At 37.8% G+C, this 24090-nt stretch overlaps 1 protein-coding gene and 1 pseudogene across 1 annotated transcript in view; both read left to right on the forward strand.

Annotated features, from left to right (window-relative positions):
* Positions 1 to 16494, forward strand: part of LOC110210001 (calcium-activated chloride channel regulator 1-like) — a 39603-nt pseudogene extending 23109 nt beyond the window's left edge.
* Positions 16495 to 21686: 5192 nt separating this feature from the next.
* Positions 21687 to 24090, forward strand: part of LOC110209957 (calcium-activated chloride channel regulator 1-like) — a 38126-nt gene continuing 35722 nt past the window's right edge. Inside the window, 1 exon segment of the mRNA XM_020988751.2 lies at positions 21687 to 21912. Coding sequence (XP_020844410.1) covers positions 21754 to 21912 — 159 coding nt within the window. The 5' untranslated portion in view covers positions 21687 to 21753.

The raw sequence follows: 24090 nt of genomic DNA on the forward strand, positions 1-24090 counted from the left end.
ATATTCTGGATTTTTTGTTCTTCCAGATGAATTTTGTTATTGTGTTTTCTAGCTCTATAAAATAATTTTTGGTAGTTTGATTGGTATGGTACTAAATAAGTAAAATCATTTAGGTACAATTGTCATTTTTATTATATTAGCTCAGTCTACCCATGAGCAACTGATATCTTTCCAATTATTTAGATCTGACTTTAGTTGTATGAAACAGCATTTTTTCTTTTTGAATGTTGCTCTCAGTCCTAATCAGAATGTGAGCTCCTTGTAGGCAGAGATTGCTCTAAATATCTGTGCTTTTGCTCAAAATAATCCTTCCACCCACCTAAAATCCTGCCTGTCTTCACTGCTTAGAAGCTGACTCAAAATCAAGGAGTTGAATTCAAGAATCTGGCTTAGATGATGGTTTTATTCTCTCCCCTCTCACAATGGAGAAGATTTGATTTACAAGGGAAGTTGGGTAGAAAAAAGAAGGGAGGGGAGAGAGAGTGAATAAGGGAAACCTGAATATTACCTTGGGCTAAAAATAAGGGACTTCATTCTAGCCCTGCCTTTCATGTCCTTTGTACCAGGAATATTATTCATGCACATTTGTATAACCATGACATCTGTCTTCTCTCTTGATTATCCTATCTCCTAATGGATGCTAACCAGAGGGATAGTGAAGGGGCTTCTAATTTAATTGTTATAGGGAACTTCCAGGTGGAAACCCTCTACATGACGCACGTAGAGTTCCTTCTCTGCAATTTATAATCTTTTGTCCATTAAAATGTCCTTCAGAGTAACTGTGATATGTCTTGTGGATGACTTATTCCTTTGTCCAGTCACTAACTGTTGTCATGTTTTCTTAACAGCTTGAGAGTAAGGGAGCTACTCTGCAGAATGGGGAGTGGATGAATGGCACAGTTATTGTTGTTAGCACAATAGGAAATGACACACTATTTCTTGTCACATGGACAGCACAACAACCCCAAATATTTGTCTCAGACCCCAGTGGGAAAATATATAACACTTTCTCAGTGGATGCAAAATCCAAAATGGCACACCTCCAAACACCAAACACTGCCAAGGTAGGGAGCTTTTTCTGTTCTGTTTTCTTAAAATTTTCAGAAAATGGAGCCAAGACCTTAATATTAGTATTATAACTTTGTAACTATTCTTGAGTGACAATAGAGTTTTTTAAGTAAAAATATACATTCTTGTTCCACATGTTCTCTTCAAAATTTTATGAATTGACCACAAAAAGCCAAGGCTTAAAAATTATATTATAGCAATAAAAGAACTGTTATAAGAGACATCAGAAGGGAAGAAACTGGCCTAGAACAAAGGGTTGTTAGGAGGGCAGGTCAGGAAGTTATAGAACCTTCTCTGATTAGTGTGAACATACTTATAACACCCTATTTCCCCATGCAGAAGTTTAGAACATGTGTTCTTACATACAAAATATTTGCCTTGCTTCTGAGGAAGAAATACTATGGCAGGTGCATACGTTGCAAGTCACATTTTTCATAGAAAAGGTATCAGTAATGAGCAGTATAATGTATACTCTCAGAAAAGCTCTATTCTAGATGCTGCATTAATAGGGAAGAATGGTTTGAAATGACTGTCATACCTTATAGAGAAGCAAAGTCATACAAACTCTCTAGCAGATGGTTGTCTTCAACTTCACTTGTATAAATCACATAAAATGTTAAGATACATATGGATAAGAGAGAAGACGGGTAGGGCAGTTCTTAATATTGTTTTGCTTTAATGAATTTCTATTGGATTTTTCAGGTTGGAACTTGGGCTTATAGCCTTCTGTCAAGTGCAGAAACTCTGACTCTGACAGTAACTTCTCGTGCTGCAAATCCTAATGTACCCCCCATTACAGTGGATTCTAAAATGAATAAAGACACCAGCACCTTCCCTAGTCCAATGGTTGTTTATGCAGAAGTTCGCCAAGGATCCCTGCCTATTATAGGAGCCACTGTAACAGCCCTCATTGAATCAGCTGATGGCACAACACTGACTCTACAACTTCTGGATGATGGTACAGGTAATATCCCCAATATAAACCTCAAGGTTCTTTCTCTTTTAATAAAGAATTAAGATTTTTTCCCCTTTTTTGTTAGTATTTTAGTCTTCCAATTATATGTAAAAATAATTATTAACATTCATTTTATATACAATTTTGAGTTCCAAATTCTCTCCCTCCCTGCTTACCTGTCCGACACCTTCCTGAAGATGGTAAGTTATTTGATATACACTATATATGTACAATCATGTAAAATCTCTTTCCATATTAGTCAAATTGCAAAAGAAGATACTGTTTATAAAAACTTATAACTTGCTAAATAAAAAAAATGAAAAAAAATTAAAATATATTGTCATCTGCATTCAGATTCCATCAGTTTTTTGTCTGAATATGGAAAGCATTTGCCATCATGAGTTTTTAGGAATTCTCATAGGTTAGTATATTGCTGAGAAGAGCTAAGTCAATCACAGCTGATCATCTCCCAATGTTGGTGTTATTGTGTATAATGTTCTTCCGTTCCTACTCACTTCACTTTGTATCAGTTCATGTAGGCCTTTTCAGGCTCTTCTGAAATCTGCCTTCTCTCTTTTTTTTTTTTTTTGCACAAAGTATCCCATTACATTCCTATATCAGAACTGGTTACCAAATTGATGGCATCCTCTCAGTTTCCAATTCTTTGCCCCCATAAAAGGAGCTGCTACAAATATTACATGTAGGTCCTTTCCCCTTTTTATGATCTTTTTGGTATACAGAACTACTAGTGGTTTGTACTGGATCAAAGAGTACACAGTTTGATTGCCCTTTGGGCATACTTCCAAATTACTATCCAGAGTGGTTGGATCAGTTCACTACTCAGCCAAAAATGCATTAGTGTTGTAGTTTTTCCATGTCATCTTCAATATTTATCATTTTCCTTTTCTATTATATTAGTAAATCTAATGGCTGTGAGGTGGTACCTCAAAGTTGTTTTAATTTGCATTTCTCTGATCAATAGTGATTTAGAGCATTTTATATGACTATGGATAACTTTAATTTCTTCATCTGAAAACTGTCAATTCATATCCTTTGACCATTTACCAACTGGGGGATTAGTTATATTCTTGTAAATTTGACTCAATTCTCTAGATATTTGAGAAATGTGGCCTTTATCAGAGATACTTTATGTAAAAAAAATTTCCCCCTAATTTTCTGCTTTCCTTCTAATCTTGGCTGCATTAGTTTTGTTTGTGCAAAAACATTTTAATTTTTCTTAATGACAATTACACATTTTAATTCTCTTGATTTTCTCCATCCTTTATTTAGTCATAAATTCTTTCCTTAGATCTGACAGGTACAATTTTCCATGCTCCCCTATTCTGATTATGTATCACCCTTTATGTCTAAATCATGTGCCCATTTTGACCCTCTGTTGGCATAAGCTTTAAGATGTTGGCCTATACCTTGTTTCTGCCAAATGGTTTTTCAGTTTTCCCAGCAATTTTTGTCAAATGTTTAGTTGTTGTCCCCAACACTGAGGTCTTTGGGTTAATCAAACACTAGATTATAATGGTCATTTACCACTGTGTCTGGTGTACATAATTTATTCCACTGCTCCACCACTCTAGTTCTTAGCTAATACCAGACTGTTTTGATGATTACCACTTTGTAATCTGGTTTGAGATCAGGAACAGAAAGGTCACACCTGGGGCAGCTAGGTGTGAATAGAGTGGATACAGCACTGGCCCTGGAGTCAGAAGGACCTGAGTTCAAATCCGACCTCAGACACATAACACTTACTAGCTGTGTGACATAGGGCAAGTCACCTAACCCCAACTATCTCATCAAAAAAAATTTTTTTAAAAAAAAAGGTCACATCTCCCTCCATATTTTTCATTGGATTGCTTGGTATTCTTGACCTTTTCTTCTTCCAGATGACTTTTGCTATTATTTTTTTCTAATTCAATAAAATATTTTTGGTCACTTCGTTGGTATGGCACTGAATAAGTAAAATAATTTAAGTAGAATTGTCATCCTTATTGTATTGACTTGGCCTATCCATGAGCAATTAGTATTTCTCTAATTGTTTAGATATGATTTTATTTGTGAGGGGAGTGTTTTGTAATTGTGTTCATATAGTTCCTGAGTTTTTCTTAGTAGGTAGACTCCCAAGCATTTTATATTATCTGCAGTTATTTTAAATAGAATTTCTCTATCTCTTGCTGCTGGACTTTGTTGGTAATATATAGAAATGCTGACGATTAACAGGGGCTTATTTAATGTCCTGCAGTGTTGCTGAAGTTGTTAATTATTTCAACAATATTTTTAGTTGATTCTGTAGGATTCTCCAAGTATACTATCATATCATCTGCAAAGACTGACTGTTTTCTCCTCATTTACTATTTCAATTTCTTTAATTTCTTTTTCTTTGTTTGTTGATATATCTAGCATTTCTAGTGCTATATTGAATAAGAGTGGTGATAATGAGTACCCGTGCTCCTCCCTTTATCTTATTGGGAAGGCTTATCCCCATTACAGATACTTACTTACTGATAGTTTTAGATCAATGTTATCATTTTAAGGAAGCTCCATTTATTCCTATACTCTCTTGTGCTTTTAATGGGAATGAATATTGCATTTTGTCAAAAGCTTTTCTTCATCTATTGAGATAATCATATGATTTTGTTGTTTTTCTTATTGATATAGTTAGCTATGCTGATAGTTTGCCTAATATTGAACCAGTCCTGCATTTCTAGTATACATCCTATCTGGTCATAGTTGTTTTTTTTTTTTTGTCTTGTGTTTTTTTCTTTTTGGCAATTGGAGTTAAGTGACTTGCCCAGAGTCACACAGCTAGTAAATGTCAAGTGTTTGGTCTGAGGCCAGATTTGAATTCAGTCCCTCCTGACTTCAGGGCCAGGGCTCTATCCACTGCACCACCTAGCTGCCCCTCTATCTGGTCATAGTATATGATCTTTGGCTTATATTGCTGTAATCTCCTTGTTAGTGTTTTCTTTAAAATGTTTGTAAGTGTTCATTAGCATTCTTGGCAGGAAGTCATTAATACCTTTTCTTGCTGAAAGGGAAGAATCAGGCTCATAACTTTTATATTTCAGAAATCTTAACAAAACAAAATGAAAAGTAGCATGAAACAGTGAAAAGAGAACTGCACAGTCACTTTTTTTTCTTGTTCAATATTTTATTTTTTTCCCAATTACACATAAAAACAAATATAACATTTTATTTTTTTAATTTTGAGTTCCAAATTCTCTCACCTCTTTTTTTCACCCCCAATGAGAAGGTAAGCAATTTCACAAAAGTTATATATATGTAGTCATGCAAAACACATTTATAGGTAAGTCATTCTGTGAAAGAAAAAACTGACAAAAAAAGAAACTACAGAAAAAAACTACCTTTGAACTACATTCAGGTTCTACCATTTTTTTCCTCTAGAGATGGACCGCACCTTTCATCATAAGTCATACAGAATTGTCTTGGATCATTGTATTGCTGAGAGTAGCTAAGTTATTCACAGTAGATCAACATATAATATTGCTGTTAGTATATACACTGATCTCGTGATTCTCCTCATTTCACCTTGCATCAGGTTGTGCAAGTCTTTCCACGTTTTTCTAACAGCATCCTACTCATCATTTCTTTTTTTCCCACTTAATGGCATTCCATTTTTTTTCCAATTACATGTGAAGATAGTTTTCAACATTCCTTTTTCTCCCTCACTCTCTCCTACCCCCTCCCAAAGACAGCAAGCAATCTGATTCAAATTATGCATGTACAACCACATCAATCCTATTTCCACATTAGTCATGTTGTGAAAGAAGAATCAGAACAAAAGGAAAAAGCCACAAGAAAGAAAGAAAAATTTTAAAAAGTGAAAACTGTATGTTTCAATCTGCAAGTTCTTTCTCTGGTTCTGGATAGAATTTTCCATCATGAGTCTTTTGGAACTGTCCTGGATCATTTTACTGCTGAGAAGAGCTAAGTCTACCATACTTGATCATTACACAGTGTTGCTGTTACTGTGCACAATATTCTCCTGGTTCTGCTCACTTTATCGGTTCATGTAAGTCTTTCCAGGTTTTTTCTGAAATCTGCCTGATCATCATTTCTTTTTATGCTTCTTTTGCATCTTGCATTGGAAAATCAAGTTTTCTATTCAGCTCTGGTATTTTCATCAGGAATGCTAGAAAGTCCTCTATTTCTTTGAATGTTTATTTTTCTCCTGAAGGACTACACTCACTTTTGCTGAATAGAATTATATCATATCCCAAGCCCTCCAATCCTTTAACATACAAGCTGCTAATTCTTGTTATCCTGACTGTAACTCCATGATATTTGAATTCTTTCTTTTTTGCTACTTGTAGTATTTTGTCCTTGATCAGAGAGGTCTGGAATTTGGCTATAACATTCCTGGTAGTTTTCATTTTGGTATTTCTTTCAGGAGTTGATCAGTGGAATCTTACCATTTCTATTTTACCCTGTGGTTCTAGAATATCGAGGCAATTCTGTCAATAATTTCTTCAAAGAGGAAGTCTAGGCTCTTTTCTTGAATGTGGCTTTCAGGTAGTCCAATAATTCTTAAGTTATCTCTCTTGAATCTATTTTCCAGGTCAGTTATTTTTCCAATGAGATATTTCACATTGTCTTCTATTTTTTTCCCCTTCTTTTGGTTTTCTTTTATTGTTTCTTGATTTCTCATAGCCATTAGCTTCCATTTGCTAAATTCTAACTTTTAAGGAATTATTTTCTTCAGTGAGCTTTTGTACCTCCTTTTCCATTAGTAAATTCTATTTTTTAAGGAGTTCTTCTGTAAATTTTTGGCAAATTCTGCTTTTCAACGATTATTCTAGTCATTAAATTTTTGTTCCTTTTTTACCATGTGACCTATTCTGTTTTTTAAGGTATTATTTTCTTCACTATCTTTTCGTGCCTGCTTTACCAATCTGTTTGCTCTGTTTTCATGATTTTCTCCCATCACTCTCATTTGTCTTCCCAATTTTCCCCATACCTCTCTTACTTGATTTTAAAAATCCTTTTGGGACCAATTTGTATTTTTCTGGGAGGCTTTGGATGCAGGAATTTTTTACTTTGTTGCCTTCTTCTGAGTGTGTGTTTTGTTCTTTCTTCTCACAACAGTACCTTTCTTTGGTCAGAATATTTTTCTGTGGTTTGCTCCTTTTCCAGCCTAGTTTTTGACTTTTAACTCTGTGCTAAAGGGGAGCTCTGCTTCTCAGGTGGAGAGGGCAAATACTGTTCCACTCTTCAACTTTTTGTGCAGCTGTTTTCAGAGGTAACTCTGGGGACCTGAAAGTTTTTGGCTTTTGCAAGGAGGCATAATTTAGGGAAAGATGTGTTTCCTGGTGTCCTGGCCTGTGCTCTGGTCTGTGAAGGACCACAAGCACTGTTTTCAATCCTGGAACTGTGACTATGATCCATGAACCCTTGTAGCTGCAATCTGCTTTGCTAGTCCTACTCCTTACACTGGCACTAAGATCAGGGACTGCAACCTAAGTCTAAATATAGGCAATGCAACAGAGTCCTGCCACTGATTCCAAAAAAGGCACACCTATAAATCTCCTTCTGATCCATTGTACATGCTCTTTATCATCTGTGGGCTGAGAAGTCTGGAAAACCACCACCAGTGCCATTGATTCAGTTGCCCTGAGGCCTGCTCCTGATTTGCTAGGGCCTGGTCTCCGCTGGTACAGCATACACTGGACAGCGCTTCTCTCTCATCCTACTGCAACACACTTTTCTTGCCAAATTTCTAAGTTATCTTGGGCTGGAAAATCATTTCACTTTGTCTTTTGTGGGTTCTGCCACTATAGAATTTATTTAGAGTTATTATTTAAAAGTATTTGGAGGGGGTGGGGGGAAATTCAGGTGAGCCCTGCCTTTACTCAACCATCTTGGCTTCATCTCCTGCCTAGACACTGACATTTAAAACGTATTAGTTGTTTGATCTTGGGCAATCACAATCTCACTAGGTCTCAGTTTCTACAACTGTGAATTGAGGGGCTGGGCTCAATGACATCAAAGATCCCTTCTAGCTCATGATCCACGAAAAATATGCTTTATTCCCTTTGAAAGGAATTCTAGATCTGTGCAAAAGTTTTCCTCCTTTTTATGAGTAAGGAATCTATTCCCTCCTCCCCTCTAATTCTTGGAATCCCTAGCTTCCTTTACAACACAAATCAGGTCCTATCTCCTACACAACTTTTCTCCTGATTTCCCCTTAAACCTACTTCCCTCTCTATTCTCCTCCCCACCAAATTGCTTGGTATTTGCCTTGTATGCACTTTGTATTGACCTTTCCACTACTTACCTTTCTTTGAGTTGTGTGTCAAGCTAGATGTAATCTCCTTGAGTACAGGGTCTGTTTCCTTCTTGTTAATGTGTCTTTAGCTTACTGAATTGAATTGAATGAATTTCAGCATCAGGCATGAGGTCCAGGAAGATTGCTTACTTGAAAACACAAGTGGTCACCCAGTTACAGAAAGAAGACAGCTAAGAACCTTTTAGTTTTAGGGAAAGTATATAACCTATGAACAAATTCACAATCAAGGCTCTCCCTTAGATAACAAGGAAATCCAGTAACTTGGGTTAGTTGAACCCCTATACCAGAGTAGAGAGGGGCCCACAGAAGACTGTAATCAGATATCAAACAAATTTAAAAGGTATTTGATAAAAAGCAAATTCAAAGTCATTAGACTACAGGGAAATACTTTAGAGCAGTGGCTCCTAAATTATTTCATGATGCCTGGGAGGAAGAACAATATCACACTGACCAAACAACAGTACCACCCTGCCTCTGTCCCCAAGTCATCCCCTCCAGGGAATGGGCTATACAAATAGCCTTCAAAAATGATGTATCCTCTACTCCTTGAAATGTCTATGCACTACAGGGAAGAGACTCTCTTGGTATGGATTTGAGACACATTTGTTAAATTGCTACTAATGTAAGGCAATAATGCAAGGAGCAAGGGATACATTAACAAAGACTAAACAATCCCTGCCCTCAACAAACTTAAAATCAAACTGGCTGAATACAACATGGGCACAGATAGGTAAAGGTAAAGTATATGCAAGGTAAATTCAAAGTACAAAGGATAGGGAAGGAACTAACAAATTGGGGGAATCTGGAAAGCCCTTGTGTACAAGATGGGACCTGAGCTATGCTTTGAAGGTAGCTATGGATTCCAAGAATCAGAGGTGAGGAAGGAGCACATTCCAAAAATAGGACATCAGCGGGTTATTTAAGCAAATGCAGAGAAGCAAGAGATTGAAGGATATGTACAGGTCACAGTTAGCCCAGTAGTCTGATTGGAATGGGGATCACATGAAAGGAAGTAATAGAAAATAACACTACAAAGACAGGTGGGAGTTAAGTTATGGAGAGATTTAAAAGACTGATAAGATTTCTGTACAGGTAATAGGGGACAGTTGAAGATTTTTCAATAGACAGATCACATAGTCAGATTTGTGTTTTAGGAGTATTGCAGAGGGATGAAACTGGAGGCAGGAAAACCAATTATGAGGCTCTTACAATCATCCAAATGCCAGAATTTGGGTAGAGCTTGCATGAGCATAGGAAAAGAGACTGATGGAAAAGATGATATAGAAGTGAAATTGGCAAGACTTGGCAAATTATTGGATATGGAGATTGAGAGAGGGAAGAGACAGGGTTCAAGTCCTGCCTCTTACACTTGCTAGTTCTTTTACTATGGAAATGTCACTTAACTGATATGTTTCATTATCCTCATTTATATAATGGGCACAATAATATCTTTCATCTAGGGTATGCTAGTAAATGTTTAGGAACAGGATTTCTGGGAGGGAAAAGTACACGCATCATATTTCTAAGTTTAATCTCCATTATGTTCTTATATCTAGACATTCAACTAAATAAACCAAGCCCCAATTTATAGCTATTTCCAAGGTATAAGTGCTCACACTGAAAACTGACCAATCAGCAATCTCTAATACAAGTTGACTTTAACTCACTACTGTTATAATACTTACAGAGTTGTTGGAAGATTCCAATGAGATGATGTTTGTAGTAAGTTTTGAAAACTCTCAAATATTTTATAAATATGTATGTTTGTGAGTAGAAGTGGCATGTATGTTTGAGTCTATTACTATCTTCTAATATCCAAGTGTATTTTTGAGAATTTACATATTCATTTATCACGACAATGCTTAACAGATCTTTTATTTCTACACAAAAGTGCTGATGCTTTCAAGGATGATGGTTTGTATTCAAGGTATTTCACATCCTACAAAACAAATGGTCGATACAGCTTAAAAGTGAGTTCTGTCTTGAGTCAATAGCATGATGGGATGTAATTGAGCTTTGACACATCTTGGATCTTAAACTAAAGATTATTCAATCCTTACAGAACTTGTTGAAGGCAGTGGGACTGTTTGGCCCATAAAACAGAAGACTTATCTGTCAAGGAATTGAAGGGCTCTCCTAAGGAAGAGAAATTACAACTGTTCTGCTTGGTCCTAGAAGGCCAAAGCAAGCTCAGTAGGTACAAGTTGCAAAGAGGAAGATTTACACTTGATAAAAGGAAAAACTTCCTAACACTTAGAGCCCTCCCCTAGCTAAATGAGCTACCTCAGCCAGCAGAGTATGCCCTCACTAGATGGGCTCCCCATCACTGAAGAGCTTACAGTCCAATGTGAATGACTATTCAGGTTTGTTTAGAGGGGGGCTTTCTTCACATAATATGGGCTATATTCCCATTTGAGCCCCTTGCAACTCTGAGGTTCTGTAGTTCTGCAATTGAGAGGCTGCCTATCAAGTGCATCTTACTGTAAGGCCAGTATGTGTGTCCTACATAGAGAATTCAACAGCACGTGCAACAGGAGGAAGCAGTCCCAGCATATTTGTAACTGGTATAAGAATCAGGTTTTTAAGGTTTAAATATTCCAGTTCTTCCCACAGATACAAATGTTTGGGTAGAATTAGAAAGGTTACAGCTAAGTATCACAGTATCTCAGAACTGGAAGGGACCTCCATGGTCTTCTAGACCAACCCATTCCTGGAGCAAGAGAACATACTGTCTCCACCCTCTGCTTGAAGCTCTCTGGTGATGGAGCAACTCACTGAAAAAGTCTATTATATGTTAGAATAGCTCTAATTGCTATACCTGCTCCTTTCTAATGTCTACCCATGGCTCTTGGCTCTCTCTAATATGGCCAAGCTATATGAATCTACTCCTTTCTGCTTCTAAATGAGTCAGAGAGGATGTTTGATGCTTCTGGTATAGACAGTAAATACTACAGGCCCCAGAGGCAAGTGAAATCAGTTCACCTGAGGCTGGAACAGTCAGGGAATGTTACTAGGAGGAGGAAGACTATGAAATTGGGTGTGAAAGATACAGAGGATTAATTAGATAGGTAGAGGAGGTAACACAGCTTTTCCTAATGAGTGATTTCCAGTAAACCTGGTCTTTAGGAAAGACAGCTGGGATATTTCCTTTTTTCCTTTTACACCTTACCAACTTGACTCATGGCTTGGTCCCGAAATTTAGCAGGAGATGATAGTGTTATTGAGAAGAAAAAACTGGAAGAGAAGGGTTGGCTGGGGGCACTATGATATGATAAAATTATGCAGCAAGCAACTGGTATTGTGCCTAAAGACCTGAGTGACTTCAATGCAGGAGAAGTAAAAATGAATCCACCACGACCAGAATTTAATGTCAGTGACCTTCAAGGCAAGCAAGTGAATTTCAGCAGAGCAGCCTCAGGAGATTCATTTATAGTAATCAATGTTCCAAGTGGCTCAATTCAAGATGTATTCCCACCATCTCAAATCACTGATCTCAATGCTCAGATAGAAGTAAATCATATTAATCTGATATGGACAGCTCCTGGAGATGACTATGATGATGGTCAAGGTAAGTGTGAAGTGTGGTTATCATTTAGAACAACAACAACAAAAAGCAGCCATTTCCTAAGTGCCAGATCTGTGCAAGGAAGTGCAGCAGCCACTGGAGAAAGACAGAGTCCCCGCCCTTAAGGAATTTGTGTTCTGGTAGGGAGAAACAACATGAACAGAGTCAAGTACATGTAATTAATATGCAAAATAATTCAAAGGAATTTCAAGAGGGAGAGAACACTAACAAGGAACACAGATTATCAGTGCTAGACGGGAACGCTGAGCCCATCTAATCCACCTCATACCCAAACAAACATCCCCTCTGTAACATACTCCACAAGCCACCACCTAGCCATTTTGAACACTCTACTGAAAAGATGGCAGTTGAAAAAGGTGGTTTTCAAAAGAGAATCTACTCTCAGAAATTCATGCTTTTATAATATGAGTTTTTTTAGCTTTTATTTAGTATTTTATTTTTCTCCAGTTACATGTAAAAACAATTTTTAACATTTGTTTTTAAACCTCTGAGTTACAAATTCTCTCTCTTCTCTCCCTACCCCATTGAGAAGGCAAGCAATTCCATATAAGGTTATACATGTGAAGTCATGCAAAACATATTCATAATAGTCATGTTGTGAAAGAAAACATAACCAAGAAAAAAACTCAACGTAAATAAGGAAAGTAAAAAAAAAAAAGTATTCTTCAATCTGTATTCAGACACCAACCGTTCTTTCTCTGGGGATGGATAGCATTTTTCATCATAAGTCCTTCAGAGTTGTCATGGACCATTATATTGCTTAGAATAGCTAAGTCATTCACGGCTGATGACCTTACAGTATTACAACATGGCACATAGTACATTTCACTTTGCATTAGCTCATGCAAGGCTTTCCAGGTTTTTGAGAATATCCTGTTCATCATTTCTTATAGTACAATAGTATTCCATCATAATCACATACCAGAATTTGTTCAGCCATTCCCCAACTGATGGTCATCCCCTCAACTTCTACTTCTTTACCCCCAGAAAAGAGCTGATGTAAATATTTTTGTATATATAGGTCCTTTTCCTTTTTGTTTTTTATCTCTTTTGGGATACAGATCTACTAGTGGTGGTATTACTAGGTCAAAGGGTATGCATGGTTTTATAGCCCTTTGAACATAGTTCCAAATTGCTCTACAGAATGTTGAATCAATTCACAACTCCACAAACAGTGCATTAAAGTCTCATTTTTCCCACATTCCCTCCAACATTTCTCACTTATCTTTTTTGTCCTATTTGCCAATCTTATAGCTATGAGGCAATAGCTCAGAATTGTTTTAATTTGAATTTCTCCAATCAATCATATGGCTATAGATACCTTTGATTACTTGATCTGAAAATTGATCATATCATTTGATATTTATCATTTGGAGAATGACTCTTATATTTAATAAATTTGACTCAGTTCTCTATATGTTTGAGTATGAGGCCTTCATCAAAGAAACTTGCTTCAAATCTTTTTCACAATTGCCATTGTTAACTGTGTTTCCTCCCATCCTACTCCCCCCTTTATTCTATTCTCTCTCTTCTTTCACCTTGTTCCTCCTCAAAATGTTTTGCTTCTGACTACCCCTTCCCCCAATCTGCCCTCCCTTCTATCACCACCACCCCCCTTCTTTTATCTCCTTCCCCTCCTACTTTCCTATAGGGTAAGATAGATTTCTATACTCAATTGAGTGAGCATGTTATTCACTCTGTGAGCCAAATCTGATGCGAGTAGGGTTCACTCACTCTTCATCTCCCTGTTCTTTCCCTTCACTGCAAAAGCTTTTTTTTGCCTCTTTTATTTGAGATAATGTACCTCATTCTACCTCTCCCTTTCTCTCTCACCCCTTAATGTTATTTTTTAGATATCATCCCTTCATATTCAACTCATACCTGTTCTCTCTATATCTGCTCCTTCTAACTACTCTAATAATGAGAAAGGTCTTATGAGTTACAAATATCATCTTCCCATGTAGGAATGTAAATAGTTTAAACTTATTAAGTCCCTTATACTCTCCTTTTCCTGTTTACTTTTTTATGCTTCTCTTGAGTCTTGTACTTGAAAGTAAAATTTTCTATGCAGCTCTGGTCTTTTCATCAAGAATGCTTGAATATCCTCTTCCTCACTGAATCTCCATTTTTTCCCGTAGAAGAGTATACTCAGTTTTGCTAGGTAGGTAATTCTTGGTTGCAATCCTAGCTCCTCTGCCCTCCAGAAAATTATACTCTAAGCCCTCTGATCCTTCAATGTAGAAGCTTCTAAATCTTTTGTTATGATGACTATGGCTCCATAATACTTGAATTGTTTCTTTCTGGCTGCTTGCAATATTTTCTCCTTGACCTGGGAACTCTGGAATTTGGTTATAGTATTCCCAGAAGTATTCATTTTGGGATCTCTTTCAGGAGGAGATCAGTGGATTCTTTCAATTTCTATTTTACCTTCTGGTTCTAGAATATCAGGGCAATTTTCCTTGATAATGTCTTGAAAGATGATATCTAGGCTCTTTTTGGTCATGGCTTTCAGATAGTCCAATAATTCTTAAATTATCTTCCCAGATAAGTTGTTTTTCTAATGAGATATTTTACATTGTCTTCTTTTTTTTTCTTTTTTTGGCTTTATTTTGTCATTTTTTAGTTTCTCATAAAGTCATTAGCTTCCATTTGCTCCATTCTAATTTTTAAGAAATTGTTTTCTTCAGTGAGCTTTTTGACCTCCATTTCCATTTGGCCAGCTCTTCTTTTTAAGACATTCTTCTCCTCATTGGGTTTTTGAACTTCTTTTACCATTTGGTCTAGTCTGTTTTTTAAAGTGTTATTTTCTTCAGTATTTTTTGTGTCTCCTTTACCAAGCTGTTGACTCATTTTTCCAGTATTTCTTGCATCACTCTCATTTCTCTTCTCATTTTTTCTCTACCTCTTTTACTTGATTTTCAAAATCCTTTTTGAGCTCTTCCATGGCCTGAGACCAAGTCGATATTTTTCTTGGAGACTTTAGATGTAGGAGCTTTGACTTTGTTTTCTTCTTCTGAGTATGTGTTTTGAGCTTCCTTGTCACCAGAGTAACTTACAATAGTCAGAGTTTTTTCCATAGTTTGCTCATTTTCCCAACTTATTAGCTAACTTTTAAGTCTTTGTTAAAGTAGGGCTCTGCTTCCCCGGTGGAGGGCACACTGTCCCAAGTATCAGGAGTTGGTGAAGCTGTTTCCAGAGATACTTCTAGGGACCTCTAAGTTTTCAGTTCTTCCAAGGTGGTATAACCTCAGGAGAGGTGTTTACTTATCTCCCGGCCTGTCCCATTTTCTGAGAGAGACCACAAGTACTCTTTTCTGTACCTCCATTGTGATTGCAAGCTCTGTTATTCTAGGGCTCCTCCTCACCCTGGGACAGCCACCCAGGACCTGGGTCTGAGTATGAGCAAAGCAACAGATTCCTGCCTCAGTGCTAGCAAAAAGACTGCTACAATCTCCTTCTGAATAGTTGTTCAACCCCCTTACCATCTGTGGACTGACAACTCCAGAAGTTGACACTATTGCCACTGATTCAGTCATTCCCTAAGCCTGCTCCTAGCTGCATGCCTCTTTCACCCTGGTGCAGTAGACCTTTCCTGCCAACCTTCCAAGTTGTCTTGGGCTGAAATTTTGTTTCATTCTCTTTTTGTGAGTTATGCACCTCTAGAATTTTTAGAGTCATTTTTAAAGGTATTTACAGGAGTTTGAGGGAGAGCTCAGACAAATCCCTGCCTTCACTCCGCCATCATGGCTCCACCCCTACCATGAGATATTTCACTAAAGCAATTATAACAAAGTTCATAGAAAGCCTCTCTTGGCATTTGTATCAGAGAAGAAAGAAGTTTAGAGCCTGAAAGAATGAAAGGTAGATGGAGGGGCAGGTTTAGGAATAAGATACAAATGTTGCGTAGAACTAAGTTACCTCCTTTGGGAGTAACTTCAAAATCTACTCAGAACTCAATCTCTAAAGCACTTAACAAGAAATACAATTTCCCTCTCTCAGAAGGAATGGTTCCTGTGGAGATCTATTACATAGGTACCTGTTCAACATTTATCACTCTGTCAAGGATACACATAGAAGTAATTAAATGGAATGTTAGATAAGACTATAACTATGGCTTGCCATTTCATCTCTTAGATAGGGACAACACATTTTTGTGATCTCTGTGACATTTACTATTTTTCTGCTTTATTAAATCTATGCAAATATTATCAGTAGTTTCATCTCCTTTTGGCCCAGCAGTACATTATACGAATGAGTGAAAGTATCCTTGACCTGTGGGATAAGTTTGATGATGCTCTCCAAGTGAACACTACTCACCTGACACCTGAGGAGGCCAAAACCCAGGAATTCTTTGTGTTTGAGCCAAAAGGCATCAATCTGATAAATGGCACCAACATCTACATTGCCATCCAGGCTGTTGATGAAGCAAATCTGAAGTCCAACATATCCAACATTGCACAAGTATCTGTACTTACACCTCCAGAGGAGACCCCTTGTGCTGAAAGTCATTTCTTTCAAATGGTGTGGAAGTGGCTGGGTGAGCTGCAGCTGACAATGCCCAAGTAAAGGGCCTTATGTATAGAGACCTGAAGCTCAGGTTTCATGAGAAGAGTACAAAATCCAATTTTTCCTCTGGATTTGTCCCACCTCGTCCATTTCCCTTTTGATTATAAATGTTTATCAGATTATAAAGGTATTCCTCGTTTCTGTGTAGGAAGGAAACTGATGAGTGGATGATTAAACACAAAATATCTGGATATGTAAGTAAAGGGACTATATAGCCAAGTGTGAGAATTATCACCTTTTTATTCACTATCCTGTATACTGACAAATAAAGACAATTCTCATTTAATATTTGTATAAAAACTATGTTTTGATTATTTGGATGAGAACTAAGATAGTTTTGAATTGCAGTTAAGCTTGTCCCTAGAGAAAAGATAGGAAAGCATGCCTCCCTCCCTGTATTGCAGAAGTGGGGGACTGTAGGTAATAATATTGTATCTACCATAGGACATGGTCTTTTTCTTCATTAGTTTTGCTGAATTGCTTATTTTACCTATTTTTCAAAAAAAAAAATATTATAAAAGATGGATTGCTGCTAAGGGCAAAGGGAGGGATATTTTCAGAAACAAATGATATAAAAAGTAAAAGACTACAATAGGAATACAGCAAAAGAATTAAAATGTAAAGAGAAAGAATAAAAATATTAAATGGTTGCCAGTAGGCTAGAGAAATTACACTTGTAACTTCTCACTTTGGTTAGTCAACAGCAGTTGTGCACAGAAGTTAGTCTACCCCCACAAGACAGAATCTCAGAATTGGAACAGAAGTCATTTAGTCCAAAACTTACCTAAGCAGGAATCTCCTCCAACAGAACATGAATTCAAAGAATCCCAATCAAGCTCATATGATATGGAAGACCCATTGGTTGTCTAAGAGCCTCCACTGGAAGACCTCTAGAGATGGAAAACCCAAGCTTCCCAGATGGGCCATGTCAATTTTGGACAGCTATAAGTTTTAGAAAAGTTCTCTTTCTGCAGAGCCGAATCCTGCCTCTCATCTGCAATTCCTAGGACTGCCCTCCAGGGCAAAATGAGCCAAGTTGGACTCTTTTTCCACATGACAGACCCTCAGAGACTTTAATGTCATGGCTCAGTGGGAGAAGTGCTGGATTTCGAGTCAGAGAACCTGTGGGACCGTTAGCCTATCATTCTAACCCCCTTGGTCCCCAGTTTACTCATCTGTGAAGTAAAGTGGTTGTACTCTAAGGTCCTTTTCAGTGTTAGAATTATAGTCCTGTACACCCCTAAATTTTTTCTTGTCCAAGCTAACTGTTCCTATTCCTTTCATGGGAACTTCAAATAGCCAAGTCTCTAGTCCTCAAACCCTCTTCTGGACTGTCTCCAGCATACCAATGTCCCTCTTCAAATGTAGCCCCAACAGCTGAGCATAATTCTCCAGATACAGTCTGAAGAGGACAAAGAGATTGCTTTCCACAGTGGGACTATCACCTTAGGGTGTGTGGAGTGTTCAGAAGGACTAGCACCTCTGCTGTGAGAGCTGGCTGAGACCTTTTCAGGGCTACTCATTCACCTGTGGTGTCTAATCAATCACCCAACTCTCACCATGGTTTCAAGAAGCTGGGTAGCATGTGCTGTGGCCACACTTCAGTAAAACTGTCTTGGCAAAAGGGCTAAAGCAAGTTGAGGGTAACCAATGGACCTCAAACCTGCTGGTGAGCTAGGGGGATGTCCACCTCAAGCATGTGAGTGAAACAAGCCACTCCCAGAGTCAGGAAGATCTGGGGTCAAATTCTGTCCATGGCACAACCTCGTCCTGTGATGGGTAAGTCACTGACAATTCTGTAACACTATAAGATGCAAAGTAGGGGCCAAACTGCCCGAGTAGGCATCTCTTAGCTAGAGATCCTTGTCTATTCATATAGTGTACATTAATAATTAACTGTTAATATGTTCTGAAGTCAGTACCCTTTGGCTAAACCTATCTTTAACTGGCCATGGAAACTCACTCAAGTCAGAATTTCTCTAGGTTTTAATTTGCTTAACTGAAAAATAATAAGCTGAACTTATCTCTAAGTTATCTTCTGGCTCTAAAATATCATCACAATGATTCTGCTTATAACCTGAAGAACCTAGAGCCATCACTCATAATCCACAAAAGAGGTCCAAGGAAGGGGGAAATTGCCTCTTTCCGGAAACCACCCATCAGTCCAATGTCCTAGTATGGACAAGATTCTGAGTGTTAGCAGCAGAGACAATAAAAATAAAGTCCACATCTGTCTTCCAACTTTATAAAACATATGGATGTATCTTCTCATGGGATACTATTACATGCAGTTTTGTAATTTCATTTAACTTCTCTTTGACCACAATTTAAAATGAAAAAAGTACTAAGCTACAGAGATTGCACAGCGTAAGAGTTATGAGGATGGTGTCCTCATTCAGTTGGTTCACATTGCTAAGGAACACATGACTGGATTGAACTTTCCAAACAAGGAGTGATCATTATCTTGCAGAGTTTGGAAGCAGAATGGAGTTGTGGAGACAGCTGGCCTGAAGAAACCAGAAGAGCCTGAGTTCCAATCTCACATTGGCATATACTGGCTCTGGGATCCTGGGCAAGTCATTGAAACTTTCAGTGGCCTGAACAACTGTTGAAGGTTCTAAGCTGCAGAGCAGGTACCAACCTGCATTGGTAGAGGCTGTTTCTTAATCCAGGAGCTCCCTATACCAATGAAGTCACAGGTTCAGACTTTGTCCCTATCCTAATTTTAGAGAAACTGCACTGTTGTTACGACTATTATTATTATGGAAGTATTAACCTGAGAAGATACATTTGTATCACAAGGAAGCTTTAATTTGTCCATAATTTGTCCACAGTAATTTTGGATGATTTCAGAGGATATTCTGACCACCAGGGTTGACAAAATCCTTAATTCTTGAACTGAGTCCTAATTCTTGTTTATGAAACCGAAATGCATCTGTTGGTCTGCTAGGCACACAGAGAATTCTGACAATGTTTCCAATGCAGCGATCATTTCTACTCTTCTCCATGCTTCCATAACTCCAGGTCAATGAAAGAATTCTGGGCTTAAACAGTATACTGTAATATGACATCTAATACATTTACCAAAGTACTATCAGCCATTAACTATATGTTATTCTCAGCTGTAACACAACGAAATTGGAGTGGTTTCTCACAAGTCATGTCCACTCTATAAGCATTAATTAAATACCTACGGCTATATGCCAGGCATTGTGATAACTGCTGGAAATATAAGCAGTCAGAAAGAATGACAGAACTTGGCCTCTGGGAGCTCACATTCTATTGGAGAAGACAATACATAAAAGGAATTGGAAATGTTGAGCTGGGGGTGGGGGAGGGGGTGAAGGGAGAAGGAATATGGTAGGAAAAGTCTAGAGAGTAGTACATGGAGTCAAGAGATGAATGAAGACATGGCTGAAAGTTCTAGGAACTGACCAATGAAAGAAGGGACAACAAAGGGAAGAGTATAATTTCAGGGTAAAGAGGCCACATGGGGCAGAATGAGCTCCTAGGGTGCCCTGTTGACAGCGAAGTCCCTTAGTGACCCCAACATCGGAGAGGAACAATGTCAGGACCTTTACTGGGACACGTATCACACTCTGCATGATTTGGAACTGGCTTACAAGTCTACCAAGTTTCATGGTAAAGGCTGGAGGACCCTTAGCAAAGACCCTTAAATCTGTCTGAGCTCAGTGAAAAGTTTCCCTTTCTATATAATGAGGGATTGAGATAGATGGCCTGTGGTGTCCCTTCTAGCTCAAATGCTATAATGCTTGATCCTCTGAAAGCAGCCTAGGGACAACATGACATAAGAGTAAGGGAAGAGGCAGAGTTGTACATTTTGGAGGGAGCAGAGAAGAGTAATAAGGAAGGGATGGTAAATAGAGTCACACAAAAATTGTAGAGAACTACGAATGCCAGGCCTAAGAGTTTGAACGTTAGTGTTTGAATGTTCTGATTAAATAGAATTGCAAGAGCAAAGAACCTTAGGATTTAGAACTTCCTGGAAATTAGAGATCATTGATTCTATCTAGTTCACTTTGCAGATGCAGAAACACAGGTACACAGTGATAGATTAAAAGGATAATAGTAATAATACCTAGTATTTACATTTAGTTGCAAGGTTTGGAAAGCAGTTTAGTGATATTACCTCATTTCATCTTCACAATAACCCTATGAGGTTCATGTGATTATTATGCCCATTTTACAGTTGAGGAAGCTAAGGCAAAGAGAGGTTGAGTAACTTTTTAGGATGATATAGCTAATAGGTGCCTTAGGTTCGATATGAACTCAGATCTTCCTATCCTTTATCCACTGTGCTACCTACTGCCTAGATTCCTGACAGATCGATAGATAGATAGATAGATAGATTATAGATAGATAGATAGATGGATAGATTGATTGATTATAGCTAGATAGCTGATTGATAGAGATATATGGACACATAGATAGACAGATGATAGACAGATTAGATAGATATATAAGCAGACAGATATAACCAGAATGAGTGAGAGATAGACAGATACAGAAAATGTTTTTAAGGAATTATTATATGTCAGGTACTCTACTAAGTGCTGGGGATACACATACAAGCAAGAAAGATGGGCCATGCCCTCAAGTACCTTATATTCTAATGGGGAAACACAAGAGCTCAAGGAGCCCAGGGTAGATGTTTAGAGGTCATCATTTCACCTATAAGGACATTAAAGTCAAGAAAACTGATGTGATTTGCCCAAAGTCACACAGATAGAGAATGCTGGAGCTAGAATTCAAATCCAAGGCTCCTAATTCCAAATTTCATGCTCCTTCTACTATGTCATTCCTTTTTATCTTTATAAGTGCTAGCTAACTCCAGTCAGACCTCTGCTGACAGGAATCTGTGTTGCAGATAGGGCAAACAGCTGTAAACATAATATTTGTCTTGGCAAACCAACTGGGTGTGTCCATTCTGGTGAAATGGGGTGTGGGACTCTCACATCCTCAATCCCAACATATGGCATGGTTGATAAGAAACACAATACCCTCTCCAAAATAAAATATTTCAGTATATAAAAATTATTATTTCCACATTATTCCCTGGAATATGGACAAGAATAATAGTGATGAAATTGTAAAATATTTTGCTGGAAGAGGGTTCAAACGGTAGTAATAAGAGAACACTGATAGTTGGGAACATGATGTCACATATATAAAGACAGATTGACAGAGGGACACAGAAAGAGAAGGGCCTTCTGGACCAACACTCTCTGGCACGGAATAATGGGAACCTTTAAGAATTTTATCTTCACCTTAACCTTGTACCTGCTGCAGGGGGTAACTGCTTCCCTCATTCAGCTGAATAATAATGGCTATGAAAACATTGTCATTGCCATTGACCCAACTCTGCCAGAGGATGATAAACTCATTCAACACATAAAGGTAAGATAGCTGTACTAATACAGGTCCTCTCAGTGGGAGAGCTTTTGTTCTCAGCTAAAGGATGGTTTGGGGAGATGTAGTTGGGCATAGAAGAAAGAGACAGAATACCTGGGTTTTCCCTCTACTATTTAACTTCTCAGGGCATCATCAGTTGTCTCATCTATAGATTGGGGATTACATCTGGTGTGCCTTCAGGCAGATATACAACTTCCTTGGTTGGAAATGACAAAGTAGCAGGGTCTCCATGGAGAGATTTTTGCCTAATTGAAGTTCCTAGTTATCAAAATATTTCTTACTTCATGACCCTAGGAGAAACCCTAAGGCACCAATACAGAATGGCAAGCTCTCTAATACTCTTGGAAAGCAGCTAGGACTGAGAGGTTACATGATTTGTGAAGGGTCACACAGCCAAGTGTCATTTCCTCCATGAAGCCCCAGCTGGAAGAAGGCAGGCCTTACATTTCTCCAAGTACATTGGGTATCTCCTTGCATTTATCACCTTTCTCCTTGTATGATAACTCTTTGCATATATGGCTCTCCTTCCCCTCCCCTCACCACCTCCAGACCTGAAAACTCCTAAATAACAGTCTGATGTAGCCATCTTTCTATCCCCAGTGGTGTTTTGCAATATTAGGTACTTAAAAGCTATTTGTCAAACTGAGTTTAATTGAATTGTGTCCTGTTGACAGCAAAGTCCCTTAGTGATTCTAAGGATGGGCAGAAAAAATGTCAGGACCAACTAGACATTTAAAACCTGGATGGTTTGAAACTGACTTACAAATTCACCAAGTTTTATGATAAAGACTGAAGAAACTTTAGCAAAGACTCTTAAAGCATCCCAATTAGTCTATTCTCACTGAAAAGTTATTTAATTTAATGCAAAGAGGAAAATTTACTCTTATTCCACAAGTGAAGGCACTGAGAAGCTGTTTAAATGTCTTGTTCTAAATTACAGCTTTTATGGGGCTTTGGGGAAGGCAGGCCTGACCCTTTAACCCAGAACACCTGACTCCCACTCCAATACAAGTATATTGACATGTCTCCATTTTGACTTAATTAAAATACTGTAATCTTTTTATACTAGCAATCTTCATTGTGAAATTAAATGATTGGTTGTTTATCCCACTGACAGCTGTCAGGATTCCTGATAGATTTCTTTTTTAAAAAAAAATTTATTTATTTTCAGTTTTCAACATTCACTTTCATAAGGTTTTGAGTTTTAAATTTTCTCCCCCTCCCTCCTCAAGATGATGTGCAACCTGATATAGGATCTACATATACATTCATATTGAACATATTTTCACATTAGTCATGTTGTAAAGAAGAATTTGAACCAATGGGAGAAAGCACGGGAAAGAAGAAACAAACCAACAAAAACAGACTAAATAGTAGGCTTCCATCTACATTCCGACTTTGTAGTTCTTTGTCTGAGTGTGGATAGCATTTTCCATCATGAGTATTTTGGAGTTGTCTTAGATCCTTGCATTGCTGAGTAGAGTTAAGTCTATCAAAGCTATTCATCATACAATGTTGTTGTTACTGTGTAGAATGTTCTCCTGGTTCTGTTCTTTTCACTCAGCATCAGGTCATATAAGTCTTCCCAGGTTTTTCTGAAGTTAGCCTGTTCATCATTTCTTAAAGCACAATAGTATCCCATTACATTCATATACCACTACTTGTTCAGCCATTCCTCAATTGATGGGCAGCCCAGAAAGAGCTGCTATAAATATTTTTATATACGTGGCTCTTTCCAGCTTTTATGATCTCTTTGGGATACAGACCTAGAAGTGGTATTGCTGGGTGAAAGATGATCTACAATTTTATATTCCTTTTGGCATAGCTCCAAGTTGCTCTCCAGAATGGTTGGATCAGTTCACAATTCCACTAAGAATGCATTAGGTTCCAATTTTCCCACATCCTCTCCAGCATTTCTCATTTTCCTGTTTTGTCATGTTAACCAAGCTGATAGGTGTGATGTGGTACCTCAGAGTCATTTTGATTTGCATTTCTCTAATCAATAGTGATTTAGAGTACTTTTTCATATAACTATAGATAATTTTAATTTCTTCCCCTGAAAACTGCCTGTTTATATCTTTTGACCATTTATCAACTAGGGAATGACTTGTATTCTTATACATTTGACACAGTTCTCTATCCATTTTAGAAATGAGGCCTTTA

The sequence above is a fragment of the Phascolarctos cinereus genome, unplaced genomic scaffold (genome assembly GCF_003287225.1).
Source record: "Phascolarctos cinereus isolate Bilbo 61053 unplaced genomic scaffold, phaCin_HiC Scaffold_5;HRSCAF=322, whole genome shotgun sequence".
Taxonomy (NCBI): domain Eukaryota; kingdom Metazoa; phylum Chordata; class Mammalia; order Diprotodontia; family Phascolarctidae; genus Phascolarctos; species Phascolarctos cinereus.